This window comes from Bombus bifarius, unplaced genomic scaffold (genome assembly GCF_011952205.1).
Source record: "Bombus bifarius isolate JDL3187 unplaced genomic scaffold, Bbif_JDL3187 scf7180000008039, whole genome shotgun sequence".
NCBI classification, from domain to species: Eukaryota; Metazoa; Arthropoda; class Insecta; order Hymenoptera; family Apidae; genus Bombus; species Bombus bifarius.
This window is the reverse complement of record NW_022884409.1, coordinates 896,746-912,241: the sequence shown is the minus strand read 5'-3', so window position 1 is coordinate 912,241 and position 15,496 is coordinate 896,746. Positions and strand designations below refer to the sequence as shown.

The 15,496-nt window shown below is 43.9% G+C and overlaps 1 protein-coding gene across 1 annotated transcript in view; it reads left to right on the top strand.

Moving 5' to 3' along the window:
* The window catches only part of LOC117207642 (sodium/calcium exchanger 3), a 121,408-nt gene that overhangs the window by 89,355 nt on the left and 16,557 nt on the right, over window positions 1–15,496 (top strand). Inside the window, exon 6 of the mRNA XM_033448032.1 lies at window positions 8,379–8,537. Coding sequence (XP_033303923.1) covers window positions 8,379–8,537 — 159 coding nt within the window. The remainder of the gene's footprint in view (window positions 1–8,378; window positions 8,538–15,496) is intronic.

Below are 15,496 nucleotides of genomic sequence, written 5' to 3'. Positions count from 1 at the left end.
CTACGTCTCCTATTCAAACTTTTTTCGTCGGTTTCGATATTTTACACTATGCTGGATAAACGTTTTCAGAGTCACGAGCCATGCGCACGACGAGTTCTCTTCTTCTTTTTCTTGAAATTCCGATGAACGCGCCTCCCTCGTGATTCTTTGCGAATTTTGTCCAAGATTTATTACGACACGCGTGACGCGCGATCTTTTTCGAATAATAATTCCCGTGCCAGAGATTTATGGCGAAAGAGAGTTTCGCAAGTCGTTCGCAAGAAACTTCGTGGAACATGCAAGTTCAATCTCATCCGCTGGATCGAAGTTGCCATCTGCTATGATATCGCGAGGGAGAAAAAATTCTCCAACTATATGAAAGCCGGTAGCCATTGTTTTCCCTTAAGATAGCGCAACGATTTATTATTTACCGAGACAACGAGCACATTCGTTTCGATGAACGTGATCCTGCGCGTTGTTCTACGAGGCGATAGACCCACGTAACGCGCGCGTCTTTCAACCTCGAACTACGGAGTCGATCTCATTAAACCTAACGACTCATATTTGCCGACTTGAGCAAATCGTGTTCGCCGCGTGTTTGCCAGACACTTCGACGTTGTTTGCTGCGCCGCGGGGAAACACACAGCCCGGATCAAATCTGCGAAACAATTTTACCAAACCGTGAGAAACTTCGCGTCGAAATATCCCGCCTTCCAGCCTCTGGTCCAAACTCAGCATCCACCAAATCTTCAAGACACCACTGAAAAATCCTTCGACTATGGATTCATCGTGTCTCTTCGTTTCGTCGAGATGCTCGTTTACAGCTGGTGTCGAACAGTCCGAATACGACGAAGAATTTTCCGGAGAACGAGACGATCGAAATTCTTTCGTTGCTGGCTTTTAATTTAAATCCAGAGTCTACGAGCATCCTTGACACAAAGCGCGAAGAAATCTTTCAACCAATTTGAGCTTCCATTTCGTCAAGTTCCGGCCGGCCTCCAACAGTCGGAAGAATGGAACGGTCGAACGTGAAGGGTAATGGAAGAAAGAGAAGAACGAGGAATAAAGAAACGAGGAATAGTTCAGTCGAAATGCAGAGAGGTGGACCAGTATCACGGTTGGATCGTGTTTCCACGGTGCATTGGGATTTGTGCCACGTGTGCTCAGTATAATCTATACGATGTAATCGGGTCACGTTCGTTCGGCGAACAAAACTAACGAGACTGCAGCTGCTAAGCATACCAGTGATTCTACAAGCCGAGCGAACCATAAACACGTCCCACGAATCGTTCCAAGTTCGACATACCCACAAAGAGAAAAATCCAAATGGTTTCGTCTTCAACCGGTGAACGCGTCTAATTTCCTTTCTACTACGCCGCGGTACGAAAGTTTCAAATGAGGTGGGAAAAGCCATAACTGGATGGATAAATTGGATGGAACAGAAATAAGAGGTCCGAGTTTTCGTCAAGTATACGCGAGACTTTCATCGAATCTGTTGTGTTTTCGTGGTAACGAAAATTTGTTGCTTGAAAACTTTTCAGCGATAACATTTTTGGGAATATTTCACAACGACGAGTAACATGTTTAAAGTTACGAAAAGAACAGGGAAACGCACGTTTGGTTGCAGAATCGAATAAAACGACAATCTGGATAACGTGCGATTAATCAACCAAATGCCCAGGTTTCAAGCTACTCGTCTGTAAAAAATGAAAAATGCGTATTGTTTATTCGACCAGTCGCGGAGCGATCGCGAGGAAGCGCGTCAACGGGAGTCGTAAATTCTCGTTACGACTAGACAATCGACGCCACGAACAGATCGATCCCCTATTTCGATTAGGATAATAGAGGTGGTTTAATTAGTAGTATAATACTTGATCAACAGTTCAAAGATAGTATATATTTTCAACAATCTTGTGAAGAAGATAGTTACGCTGGTGCGTAAGGTATAAGTTAAGTAGGTGAATGATCAAAGGGTGAAAACCTGATAAAGACTGTAGTTCTGTAGTCGTAGATCCAGTGAAGTCCGGTGACGATGCTGTTGCAAAGGAAAACTCTCGTTCGGTGGTGATCGACCCACCACTGATCGCTTGCGGCTGGAATCTTGGGAAACATGGGAAAAGCCACGTTTCCCCTATTTTTACCTGATAGAGCAATAACCATAAGGAACCTCTTGACTCGAAGATGTTGTATGCCACTTGACGCCCTTAACGGTAAATCAAAAAGCCTCGTTTTATGGCAGTTCCTTAGGATTATTACGATCCGCTTAATTCTATGCGCACATCTGGTGGCCGTCTCGAACGTAAAGAGTCACCGGACGTAACACGTATCTTATCGTATCTTTCCCATATGTAGTCCTCCCACATACGCACAATGAAAGTGACCGGTTTATTTTAAAGCCAGATTCTCGTGCAAATACATTGCAAAGCGGCATCCGTCGAGCGAAACTCTCGATAATCTGGAACGTCAATCTCCACATCCAATACAGCCGCAGAGAAAAATCCGTGCGAGCTGTTCAATTTCCGATCGATCGCGAGAAAAGATCGACTATCGCGTTTCGATCGTTGGCGTTGCGTTAACACGACGGGTAAATTGCGGCTCTGGCGTCACAAAGCGGAACTGCGGGAACGCAGGAGCCGCACTGCGCTTCGGTGAATTTACTACGGATAATATGGTGTAATTCATGGGATGACCAAAGGGGTGACTCGCTCGTCGCCTACACGCAACAGAGAGTTAGGTAAATTGGCCGTCGATGTACGTTGTACAAGGTCGGCTGAGTCCTCGCCGACGAATAATTTTAATCGGAAGATGGGCGTGAACCGGCCGATGAAATGGCCCCGCCGAATTAACACCTACGATCATGCACGTTTCACCTTTCGAAACCACGTTTCACGATCGATTATCTGGCACGAAGGTAGGTTTATTGGCAATTAAGCTAAATCCAGTTACCGTGAGTTTTATTACAGCGTGAAAAGTGATTATTGCAATACGAACGAGATAATCCATCGAACTTCTTTCACGTTTATGATAAGTTTTTATCTCTACGACGTGTACTTCTATGAAATCGAAACGAATGATTTCGATCGATAGAACCGTTTGTCGCGTACCGTGGCCTTTTTATTTTGAGAATCGCTATTTATTATCAAAGTATGATTAATCGAATGTAAAATACTTGTTAAGTAATGTAATAGGTTTACGTGTTCGTCTATGAATCTGTCTCGGTTTATTAAGGCTCAATTTATAAAGTTGGACGCTAATTTTGATAGACACATCGTAGATTCAATATTCGACGATGTTAACTCGTAAAATATATTTGTACGTCATTACGTGCAGTTAGCTTGCTGCAATATTGTCGTTTCTGTCGCGGAGGATATTAAATGGATATTAACGTCAAGCGACCACAAACAACAACCACGTGCCATGAATTTTAAATCGAGAGACGATCGATGTTGCCACGATGGAATCAGCGTCCCTCCAGTCGATCGATCGGGAAAAGTCCTGGACGCGGTAAGATGATTTATATTATCGATGATCCACCACGCGTGTTAGTTGATCTCATTTACGCCGTTCTCAGGTCGACTCGTGGCTATATCGATCCTTGGTCTCCTCGAGTATTGGCTGCGTCGATGGTCAACCTGCGGCTTGATTTATTGGCAAACCACGTTGCTGAAACCGCTCCGTGTGCCGATCATGATGGAAACTGACTACTGGAAATTTCTTCCAGCAGGATTTTACCTTCGTGACTTTGGTCCGACGATAAGAGTGTCTCATCAGAAACATTTTGAAATTGAATTCAAGGAACCATTCTGGCCACATGATGCGACATATGCTCTCATCTATCATCATATCCGTAGTACCATTATTTCCTCAGGTAGTTTTCAGAAGCGTGACAGAAAGAGGGTTGTAAGGGTGGAAGTACAAGCCAATAATGGTAGGAAGCGGGTCTATTGGGAAAACGGTGACGCGTGAGAGCCATCGAAGCGTTAACCATATTCGGGTATGGGCGAATAAAATAGCGTGAGTCGTCTCAGTGTGTTCTCAAAATCGTTTGAGTTTTGTTATCGATATCGAGCAATTTGTCACCAGTCAACCTATTATCCGGAAGACGAGTTAATACGTCGATCGAATCTTCCACCTCTTGAACGTAATAATTTCTTTACTTATGGCTCTTCTATTTCTTAATACGACGTTTTATTTCTATCAACGATTACGTGTATACTAGCAACAATGAAAATCGTTTCGTTCTTATTTAATTATTAATTTTGCGATTACGCAAGTTTCTGACTAAAGTAGAACCCATGTCGGTGGATTAAATGCTGCTCGATGCTGAGATAAAAGCACGTAACTCGCATCGACGGAATCGATCACCGTCGTCTATGGCTATTGCTCAAAAAAAAAAAAAAAGAAAAAGAAAATTAATTGCTTCGTTGAGTACGTGGCCTGTTCGAACAGTTTCGGTGCTGCAGGCATTCGCACGTGGTTGAGCGAACTACAGTCGTTACGAACTTTGGAAATCCTGCAGGAAAGTTCCTTCGTGGGTCGGTAGATTTCGAGGATCTACGAGAGGATCAGACGTCAGATACAAATTCCAGAACAGTGGCGGTTAACCGACCCTGTTTACGAACTTTAGAAACGTAGACGATGAGAGAAGCCAGACTTTCGTCGAGCGAAATAAAATTCCACGGATCTCCGGCAATTCCATCCATCTCGGACTGCTCCGTTCAACGATCTCCCAAAAGTAATCAAACGCGTGAACGCGATCCTCGATCTTCTCGAACACGTATTAACTTGTACCATAATTCCCCTTGTTTTCCATTGTCTGGGGAATTTTCACGGGCTGTAACCAGAATTTCCATGATGTAGAATATTCTTACACGTTCTAGTTAAATTTCTGCTCTCTATGGAATTTCTATAGATTCCAATCTTGCGATCTCATACCTCTAGTAAAATTTGCGGACCCTAAAGAATCTCTGTAGATTCCAGCGAAAAATTCCAACTGCAATGAAAAGTTTTTACGATCTGGAATTATCCTTCCAGTGAGATTTCCAATTCCACTAGAATTCTGTTTGCCTAATCCTAATAAAAAAAGTGTCCTAGTTTTAAAAAGGATTTCACGAATTCCCATAAAATGACCGTCCGACGTAGAACAGCTCTAGTAAAATTGTCAAACTCTACCGAATCGTCTGTAAATTCTTGTGAAATATTCCCGTTCTATAAAGATCTTGCGGATCTCAGAGAAAGCTCCTTTCGATCTAAAAACGCCCTTACCTTTCTAGCAAAATTTCCAAATCCTACAGGGTTTTTGCAGATTCAACCGAAAGATTGCGGAATTCTGGAAAGCTTTTTAGTAAAATCCCCCCGATTATCTGCGACTCTTTGACTTTCCAAGTAAACAATAAAGTAAACGGTCAGGTTTGGTGATCGTCGTTCGATGATGATAATGCGAAATTCGCCCTGTTCCCGTGTTACAAGCGAAACTAGCTGGAATCGTACGATTTCGGTGAACCAAGGAGACCAAGGTTCCGCTATGAGAAGGATTAAGGTCGAGACGTCTTCGACATGCCGAGACGCATTTACAGCGGAAGGATTGCTGTCGTAATCCTGACGGTTACACGAGTCGCTCGATCTCAATCCTAATCCCGCGTCGCCTGGTAAGCGATCCTCGCCACGATAAACCACTCTCTAACGATCAGGACGTTTGACATCGATGACAAGCTTACACAAAAAGCTCATTGTTCGGTCTAATGGGACTCGGGAAACTTGCTGGTCTACGAGTGTGCATCTGGTGCAACGTTAGCGCGTGCGCGTCGGCCGTGCAACTCGCTTCTATTAAAGTTCAAGAGTTAAGCCTCCGCTTGTCGTCGGGACAGTTTGGAATTTACCGAAACGCCAGAGATTCTCGTCTCTTGCTGTTCTACAGTTTCCTTGTAGCTCTGATCGTCGGCTTTGTTTAATTCAAAGGGACTCTCTCGAGCACCTCATTAACCAACTGTTCTAATTTCCTTTATCGCAACTTCGTCGTTCGGAAAAACAGAGCCGGAGCTAGCGAATTCGAGGAATTCCTTTGACGCTGGCAATGAGAATAGCGAGACGACTCGGGCTGTTGAGAAAGTACGTGGAAAAAAACCGGCACACATTAATCGAACGTAAACAGCCCCGCGTTGTCGTTCGACGAATTAATCCCCTTGGCAGGAAAAAGGAAAAAGAACACGGAGGCGAAAGAACGGGTACGCGAATACAAACGAACGTGTGGAATGGAAATTGCGCTCGTAACACGACGATTCCATTTGCCTCGCGGAATTCATCTATATCGATCGGCGAACCGTCAAGGCTACAATTCCCCGGCAGGAATGTCGGGAACAAATAATTCGCCACGACGAGCAAATGGAAATCCAAGTGATCCATCGCCTCGATGAAAGTGCGGCTAGCCGTACGTGAAACTTCGCGAAACTCTTCCACCACATGATTGAAGCTCGATCCGACCTCGTGTTCCAAATTCCTCACTCGATGCAGGATAAACTGGTTTCACGGCCAGATGAAGAATGCCAGATCTGTTGTGAAAAATTTAATAAAAAAACGTCGCCACTGGGGTCGAAAAATATATAACAGAGCTAATACGGAGACAAATAATACGGAGAAGCATCGTTGCGAAACTTCACCAATTAAGCATCGTCGAGCGATCTATTCTCCAAACAAGATACGAGTGGCTGAACATCATTCTCAGGCGTTGAGATAACTGGGTATCCTTAATCCCCTCGCGTTTACTTAGCATGAACTTGAAGAGCTTATGCTGATTAGCAAACACAGCCACGGTTTCCAGTACGCTGATCAAAGTTAAGACACATCGGTGTCGCATCGTGTCGAAGATCGCTTGCTACCATTTTCCAGTAAACACGACGTGTATTGCACGTGTTTGCGAATCTTGTTTCGAACGTCGATTCCCTCGAACCGTCTAATTTTATGTCTAATTCAATATTAAACGACGAATATGTAATACGAATCTTGGATGTCACAGAGCCGAGACGTTAGGAAGGAAGACGAATCGCGAAAAGAAATTAATCGTGTGACCGGCTTATGCGCCTTGTGATGCGAACGTTTAATCAAAATGGAAAGGACTCCGAAGAGAAAAATATACACCACCGTCCGACGAGCTTAATTAACGCTTTAATCGTGCTTGTGTGCCAACGCTTCGCAAGCGCAAACAAACGTCGGCGCGTTATTTAATTCAAACGACTCCGTTGCTTCTCCCTCGTTAATATCAGTAACAAGAACGTGCGACGTCTTTCTCGGCTAATCTGACTTAATTACGAAACTATGATGTATTTTCCGCGCAACGAAGATTGTTCCAACAGGCGAATACAAATAACCGGAGTAATTTCAGCTTGGGAGAATTTTTCACGTATATTTTACGTTTAAGGTGTCGCGATACTAGCGCCGTCAGTGCGTTAACTACCAGTACGTAACATTCATATTTATTTCTCTATTTATACGTTTCTTTAATTATTTGCTGCTTCAGGTTTTTACTTTTCGGCATTAGAGGCTATTAAGTGTTTCCGTAAACGTAAGGCAAACCATATTTTCTTCGTTTTCGACGCGAGAGTGACTCAATTATAATTATGCAAATTATCAGAGATCTTTAGATAAAACTGATTTACCATATTTCCAGATCTTAGCCATGAGATTAATCGAAATCTATTTATCTGAACGCAAATTACAAATAATTGGGAGAATTAACGAACTCCTGTTATACGTACAGACTGTCTTCGAAGTCATGGTACCAATCAAGCGATGATTCTACGTGCAAAGATAAGTCGTAAAGGAAAGGATAATATTTTTCGAAATAGGAAAGTTTGAAAAGCCATCAGCTACCCGTGTATTAACTGGAAGTTTCGAGTTACGGAACTTGTGTTTCTACTCGCGTCCGCATTATTAAACATGAACAACGTCAAGATTCCTGCTTGCTGTTTAATAAAATAATTCTTCGTGAATTATTCATGAAACCATACGATTTAAATGCCGAATGAAGGAAGGTAATAATCGATATTCCGGAGATAAGATAACAAGAATAAGAAGAAGCAATTTTTCTTGAAAACGAAACCTTGAACGAAAAAATCGTTACTCTCCTTTCCCCACTTATTTTTGCATGTAGAATCGCTTCCATATGAATACCAATTAACTGTTAACCAACTTAACTAACAAATTCGTATAAATAAACGAAGTTCTAGCGTATCAAATAATGACGAAATGTCGTTCTCTTCGAACTGTACGAAATTTCTTGCCTCGTTAGAATCTTTCCGACACGCGTCTGTAATCCTCGCGGAAATAATTGTCCTGGCAATTCGATAGGTTTCCACGTGCAGCAGCTATGCAATTTACTGAAACTGGACTGTATCGGTTTTCAGATATCGCCGGTGGTTACCTGTGCTTTGTCATCAGCATATTCGGAATCGGTGTGGTGACGGCGGTAATCGGAGACGTCGCATCCTACTTCGGCTGCACCCTGGGAATCAAGGACTCGGTTACCGCGGTGGTTTTCGTCGCTCTTGGTACCAGCATTCCCGGTAAGTCGAGCGCGACCGCCATTTCCGTGGAAAAACACCACGGAGCAAGGATATCACGCTCACAGTCCACGACAATTTTCAACGAATTTTCTACGTGACGAACTCCTGACTAGCTATAAGTTCTTTTTCAATGACGAGCAAGAAAAAGAGAGAGAGAGAATGGGACGCAATTAGCGGTAATTGCGGGCTGGCTGTTTTACGCGTGAAAAGTATGCGCCACTTCAAGGACACCCCCGATGCTGAATACAGAAACGCGAGGACAATTAAGAGATTACCTCTGCCGCTAACGATCCTTCGTCCTTGGTAACTCGGTGAAAAAGATCTCGAAGGGTAGAATTTACAAGCGGTATGCGGAATAACTTTGGAAATGTGCGATGTTGGAGGGAACAAAGAAAGCTTTTGACTTCCTCTTAACCTCTGCACGAAGAATTGCTCGATTCGTTGATGAAGTTTCTCTCTAATCTTGTTTCGAGATAATTTTACCTGCTCAGGTAACTTTACGAACAGTCGTTTATACTCCGAGAGGAAATTTCACTGTTGAATGTCCTGAAAGGGAATCTCTATTTTCCACGGGCAAACTCTTTTAAACGCGCGGCTGAAAAACTGATCGTAGAGACTTCGATAAACATTTCAGAATTTTTTAAAGATCCTTAAGAAAGCCTAGGGAAGAACGATAAAAAGCTTAGGCGCGGATACAAACGACCTGGCTCGCCCACATGGGGTAAATTAATGGCGACGCCTTGAAACAGGCGATTTGCACGACACATTTATCACTATGGATTGAAGGAAGTACTTTACTGAAGCTCAGAGCCCTCTTTGTCCGGCTGCTTTTTGTCCGGAATTCTGGACGGACCGATGTCGAGATGAAAGCCGGGCAACAACGTCGGCTGGATCCATTCGAACCTCGCGATAAATCTTGCAAGAGATGGTGTCACTTTGTGGGACGTTTCGTCTGGCGTGGACGAAATACGATCTCCCTACGGTCTCCTTTCGCGATTCCAGTGGAACGATGGTCGACTCCTGGTGGAAGAAAGTCACGAAGGGAATTGTTCGGCTACGCTACTCGAGCAGACTTTCGAGATCTGGAAACTAAACGAGAAAGAGAAACGGCCTGTGTTCGATACAATTTTCACGAGTTCCAGCCATTAGTCTACGAATACAATGGAGTCTCTTTGAAATTTAAATGGCGTAATCTGGCAACTGTCGAAACGTCGTACGATAAAATAATACGTTTAAACAACCGTCGGTGAATCTCTTGTTCTAGGTTCGACGATAATTGGCAACGAAGTTCGTTCTCGAACGACACACCTCGAATATACGACGTTATTTTGTAACATATAGAAACTACAGAGGAGAAATAGTTAGGAACGTCGTGACGTGGATAAAACAAAGACGAGGCTTGAAATCGAGATAGGAGAAAAAGGAGGCTTGTTCGCGTCGAGATAGAAAGAGCGAGATTACCAACGTGGAAATAAGAAAAACGAGGCTGAAGAATCGAAAGAAGAAAAGTAAATGGCTCGTGAATTTTTTAATTAAAGATGGTAAGGTTAATTTCGTGGGCCGTTTATCCGAATGAATTTCCGCTATTCAAAGGAAGGAAGCCATTGAGAGGCGGGTTCGCTTGAACGCGTTTATTCGTCGGCAGCGCGGTGGAAGAGGAGCCCTGCGAAATTTGTAACGGCGCGGTCAAGACAGCCTTTTTCAGTGCTGCGCGGCCTCTTTTGAATAAAATCAAGTATCAGCTTATTGTGCCCGTAACGGAGAAAAGCCGCGATAAGCAGGTCTCTTTCACCGCTTTTCAAACGACTGCCGTTTCTTTCGAAATTTTTTGCCTTTTCAAGGCTCGTTTGTTCGTGGGAAAGCCCGTCCGGAAATTTCTTTCGCAAGAGAGGAGATGCTTTTTAACAAGCGCGCCGAAGCCGCCTGTACAACGCGTCTATATTTCTGAACGCAGACGTGTGTCAAGCACATCGTCTTGACGCAACCGTAAATTTTCCTCGTCGTGAATGCACGAACATCGCTCCAACACCATCGTATGCGACCGATAAGAAAACAGAGATCGATGAATATCGTGAGTTTTGAAATGAACGCGAAGCTCGGATAAAATAAACCGCGTCGCGTGATATATCGTTGCCTCGTATGCTAATGACAATCGTCCCAGGCGATTATCGCTAACAATGGCCCGTTCCAAATTGATAAAAGAAAATAACGTGCGCAGATTATAATATGTCGTGTTGTCCGTTCGTATTGTCCGATGATAAAAGACGTTAAGCTGGAATCCTCGCGTTCGGCCATTGAATCTAACGCTCGGTTCGCCTCTAATCGCGCAACATCTGAAAATTACAACGACGCTCGTATTTTCCGATATGAATGGCTCGCGATATTTTTAAAGCATCGTCGGAAAATTGTATATCTCGCCGAGAAGCTAAACGTGTTTAAACCGCCATCGTACCTCTGAAGAGAACTCTGGCCTAAATTTACTTTCCTCGCGAACGTGTGTCGCATCTCCTACCGTAAGCCCCTTTTTCCGCGTCGTTCAACGAAAAGCAACGAAACTGTACGCGACGTTACGAACAGGAGACGGGCATAATTGCGACGACCGAGCCAACGGTGGACCACGGAAATGCAAATGGACGCGCACTGTAGCTGAATAAAAGCACAGAGGACTGATTTATTCCGATAATCATACGCGTGTAACAGGGATGGATGCTTGTTGACATGCATACCCCAACGCACACAGACCGGTGATAAACGCGTTTGCACGCCGCTGGCCATGGTTTTCACGCGACAATGCGTTACCAGCACAATTTTATTCATTTCCGTGGGGTAGCCGACCTTAACGTGGAAAACATACCGAGGTCGACACCGGAGACGTTTATTCTCGTCGATGAACCCGTGAAATTCGCCCCTAGACCACCGAGCTTCGTTATTTCTTTTAATCTCCATTCGCCTGTTCGTTGATGCTACGTGCGCTACTGCTACGATTAACCAGAGTTTACAGAGCTCTAAACCGCGAAAAATACGGAATCCGGCGCAAAATATCACTGGCCACTGTGCGTGGAACATCGTTTATCATCGCCGGCCATAACTATGTTTCTTCTCGCTTCTCCTCTGGAGTAATGAAAATAAATTTTTCAGAAAGATTCAATTAGTCGATCGGAGGCGAAAGAACGTGATTAACGCAGATTGCAGATCGCGAATCGGTAAATGATTATCACTGGTAACGGGAATTTATCAAACAATCGTGACAGCCTGCGCGGCTCCGCCTTTGCTGGCCTGTCCCGTATTCAGACTGGATTTTACGGGGTTACTATATGAGGTGATATGCGGCAGACCCGTGCTCGCTGATAATTTATCGCATCTAGCCTTTGTGAGCTCGAACAATGCTCGTACCTCGAGGTCGCGCCACTCCCTCGCTGTCCCCGATGCCTCTCGCCCGATAGATTGGATGAACCTTTTCACGTTATCGTGTGAAAATTGTTCGTTCCCCGAACGATGCCATGTCTTCAGGAAGACATTTCGTCCGGAAGAAGAGATTCAACGACTATATTACGTCGTGTAACAAGCTTCGTTTCGATGTTACGTTCCGGGGAACACCGGAATGGATAAACGCAGTGTGCGCAGGCAGTGTGCGTAAATATTCGTTGTAATCGCATCGCGTAATAACAACGATTTCGTTAAATCGAGGATTCCAGCTTAACTATACACATTTCATTCGTTGGAGAATAATTTGCCAATGCTGAACGTAATAACGTTTGTTAAAGACTCCTAATATCCATAATTCGACCGTTGCATTTCGACAACTTCTATTTAGCTTCGAATTTATAGTCGCCCTTGGTCGCCTACTACCGTCACTAGCTGCTGAATCGAAGCAAAGCAAACAAATCGAGGCTATCGAATTTTATGCAGCGCCAACGCGCAAACGAACGTAACGATTCGCTAGCTTCGATCAATCGTCGGTCCTGGCTGCACGTCCTGCACCGAACAAGGGAAAGGAACAAGCTTCTCGCATTTCCATTACCAGACATCCTTGTCAGCCGAATTACCAAGACGTCTCTATAGCCTGGCTATCCCGTTCATTGGCAAATTAAGCGCGTATTTTTACGTCTTCGACGGTCCAATCTGCGAGATTTTTAAGGCGACGACGTTCTTTCCAGTGCGTTCGAGGAGCCGATCGATAGACAACGCGTACTGTTCCGTCCGATCTTCCCGTGCAATTGTTCTGTAGCTTCTACTCCTGATCTATGGTCATTCTGTAATAGCTTTTGTCCTTCTTTACGATTCAACTTAAAACGTAGATGCTCTTAAGCTAAATATTAGCTTGTCCAAAAACTTTCTTTCGTTTTATAAGGAAACAATAGATGCGTGACTTTTTTCGTTTTATATTAGGTTGTCTGAAAAGTTTCTTTCGTTTTATGAGGAAATAGTAGACGCACAACGATTTTTGTTTTATATTATTTTGTCGAATTACGTGCGATCCATTTTGTTCCGTTGAGATAAACACCGCGACATTTCACAGACTCGGTTTCACGTTTGTACGAAGGTGCACTGTTGTAAAAAACACGTTTGCGAAAGAAAGACACTTTTCTTAATAGTATTTCAGTGAATTATGTATGATCCATTTTGTAGTAATAGAACGAAATATAAATAACAAAACGTAATATAAAAGGAAAAATGTAACGCGTTATTTCCACGCGGAACGAAAGAAACTTTTCGGACAACGTAATACAAGATGACAAAGCTCGTACGAGGGAAATCATATGGAAAGCGTACGAAGAAGTACAGAACGTAAGAGAAGCAGAAACCTTGTGTTAGCATATTTTACAAAACAGGGATATCGCTCGAATCTCCAAGAACGCAGTACTTTTAACGTACAAAATTTTTCTCACGACACCGAGTTGTTTATCTCTTGACCTGGTAGTTGTAGCGTTAAAACGTAGGAACCGGTAGATACGTATTCTTCTCGTCGATTCTTCACAGAGATGCGTCCTAGAATAAGCGATACAATGGACGGATGTAACAATAGGCGACTCAAGTATGAAAAGAAACGAGATACATCAAGTACGATTTGAAGTCTCCGCTAGAACCAACATCGATCCTCGAAAGTTTCCTTACAGCATCTTCGAATAACATTACTTCGGATCCTAATTCACGAAAGCGAGGGGAAAGCTCGGCGTTCCAAGCAACGAACGCCAGTTTGGTCATAACGGTGTTGGAGACTTATCGATGGACGTCGTTTCAGCGACGTAACACCATTGCTAGGATGTTGCACGAGCAGAAGCTCCGATATCTTTCTCGAGACGAAAGGACAATAAGGAAGAATTCCGATCTACGAAGATTGTGGCGAGGATGCGGGGAAGCTTGGCTCGGACGAGGCATGTAACCAGGGCATAAATATTGATGAGATTTTACCAAGCGAGGAAGTTTCCCCGGAGCTCGTAAAAGTACAGGACGCGTCGCTTGGAAAGCCGATAGTTACCCAAATAATCCTCGAGCCGTGAATTATACAAATTTTCTCGATATCGAATCGTGGACATTCCTAGAAATGTTCGAATGGCCGTGTAATTGATTCGAATGGGCAGCACGCAATCTGCGCGAATAGGAGATTCGTCGAATGGAGGGACACGTCGTCGCCATAACGTCCCGTTAATTTCCTATCCATGACTGTCTTACAGGGAAAAATCGCTATCGTGCACGATCCTCTGGCAAATGATTCGAAAACGCTACGATTCCGAATTTCCCGACGGCTGGAAACGCATCTTACAAATACCGAGAAAATCATAGAAATTGTAACGGTATCTGCGCACCATGTACGATTTTCTCAATTTTCCTCCGCGCATAAATTCAACGAGTGAGAGAGGATGCGATTCTCCGGAGAATTTTTCAATTACAAAATGGAAATAGACGGCGATCCTAAAAGTCGCGAAATATATGCAAATTAGCGCGATAATCGAGTCGGCGATGGCCGAGATAATCGTGTTGCTGCCGTTAAAGTTCTCGAAGGTACGCCTAGCAAGGTGTTTTAATTAAAGAAGAAACAACCGGACTCCCTTTTGCTTTCACCCTATACGTATAACCGAAACACGTATGCGCCTATCTACTCTTAACGATCGATCTTTCTGAATTTAACTTTCCCAATTAACCCACATTTAATGTTCAGGGAAAGAAACGATTCAAAGGATAGAAAATCAGGTATTTTCGAAATTCCCATGAAAGTAGAAATTGCTGGAGTCTGAAAAACCTCAGCTTACCACTTCACAGATTCACCTGGAAACCAAACTTACGATCGTCGCTAATTCTTTCCGTTTCTATCTTTCACAAACTTAGCAACGTGTATTCAGCATCGGGAACCAACCAAATACGCGATATCCAATGCGTCAAAGTTTCCAGGCGAAAAGCCCCTGCTATATATGGACATAGTCGGTTAAAGAGTAGCTGAAATGAGCCGGTGCACAAGCTGCACAGGTTTTAATCCGAACGCATACATATATACACACGAATACGTAAGTACGCCTTCGGCCATTCACGTCAGCTGGTTCGCGCATCCGTGTACACGGTGTTGTTCTCGTCGCGATAAGACCCGTGCAACGACCAATAATAACAAGAACTGACGAAAGTAGCGGCGACGCATATGGCGAAACATATTCCCGATTAAACGCCGTTGCTTGCTCCGGATATCCGCTTTTTGGAACGTGTACGCTCTGCATAACTCTCGATAAGTAAGCTAACTCGAACGACTTTGCCCGAAACCATTGTGCAAGTTACGTTCCCGGAAGCTAACAGGAGCACACGGGTATTTATTAGATCGTTGAGAAAGCTGGGAACGAAATTTACGAGAAATTTTTCTCGGTGTTCGTCGATGGTTTAACGACGTTTACCGAAAGCGGAGGGTCGAAGAGTTACGCGCAAAGTTGCTCGAAATTTCTGTTGCCACGAAAGACTTCCGGGGACCGGAAATA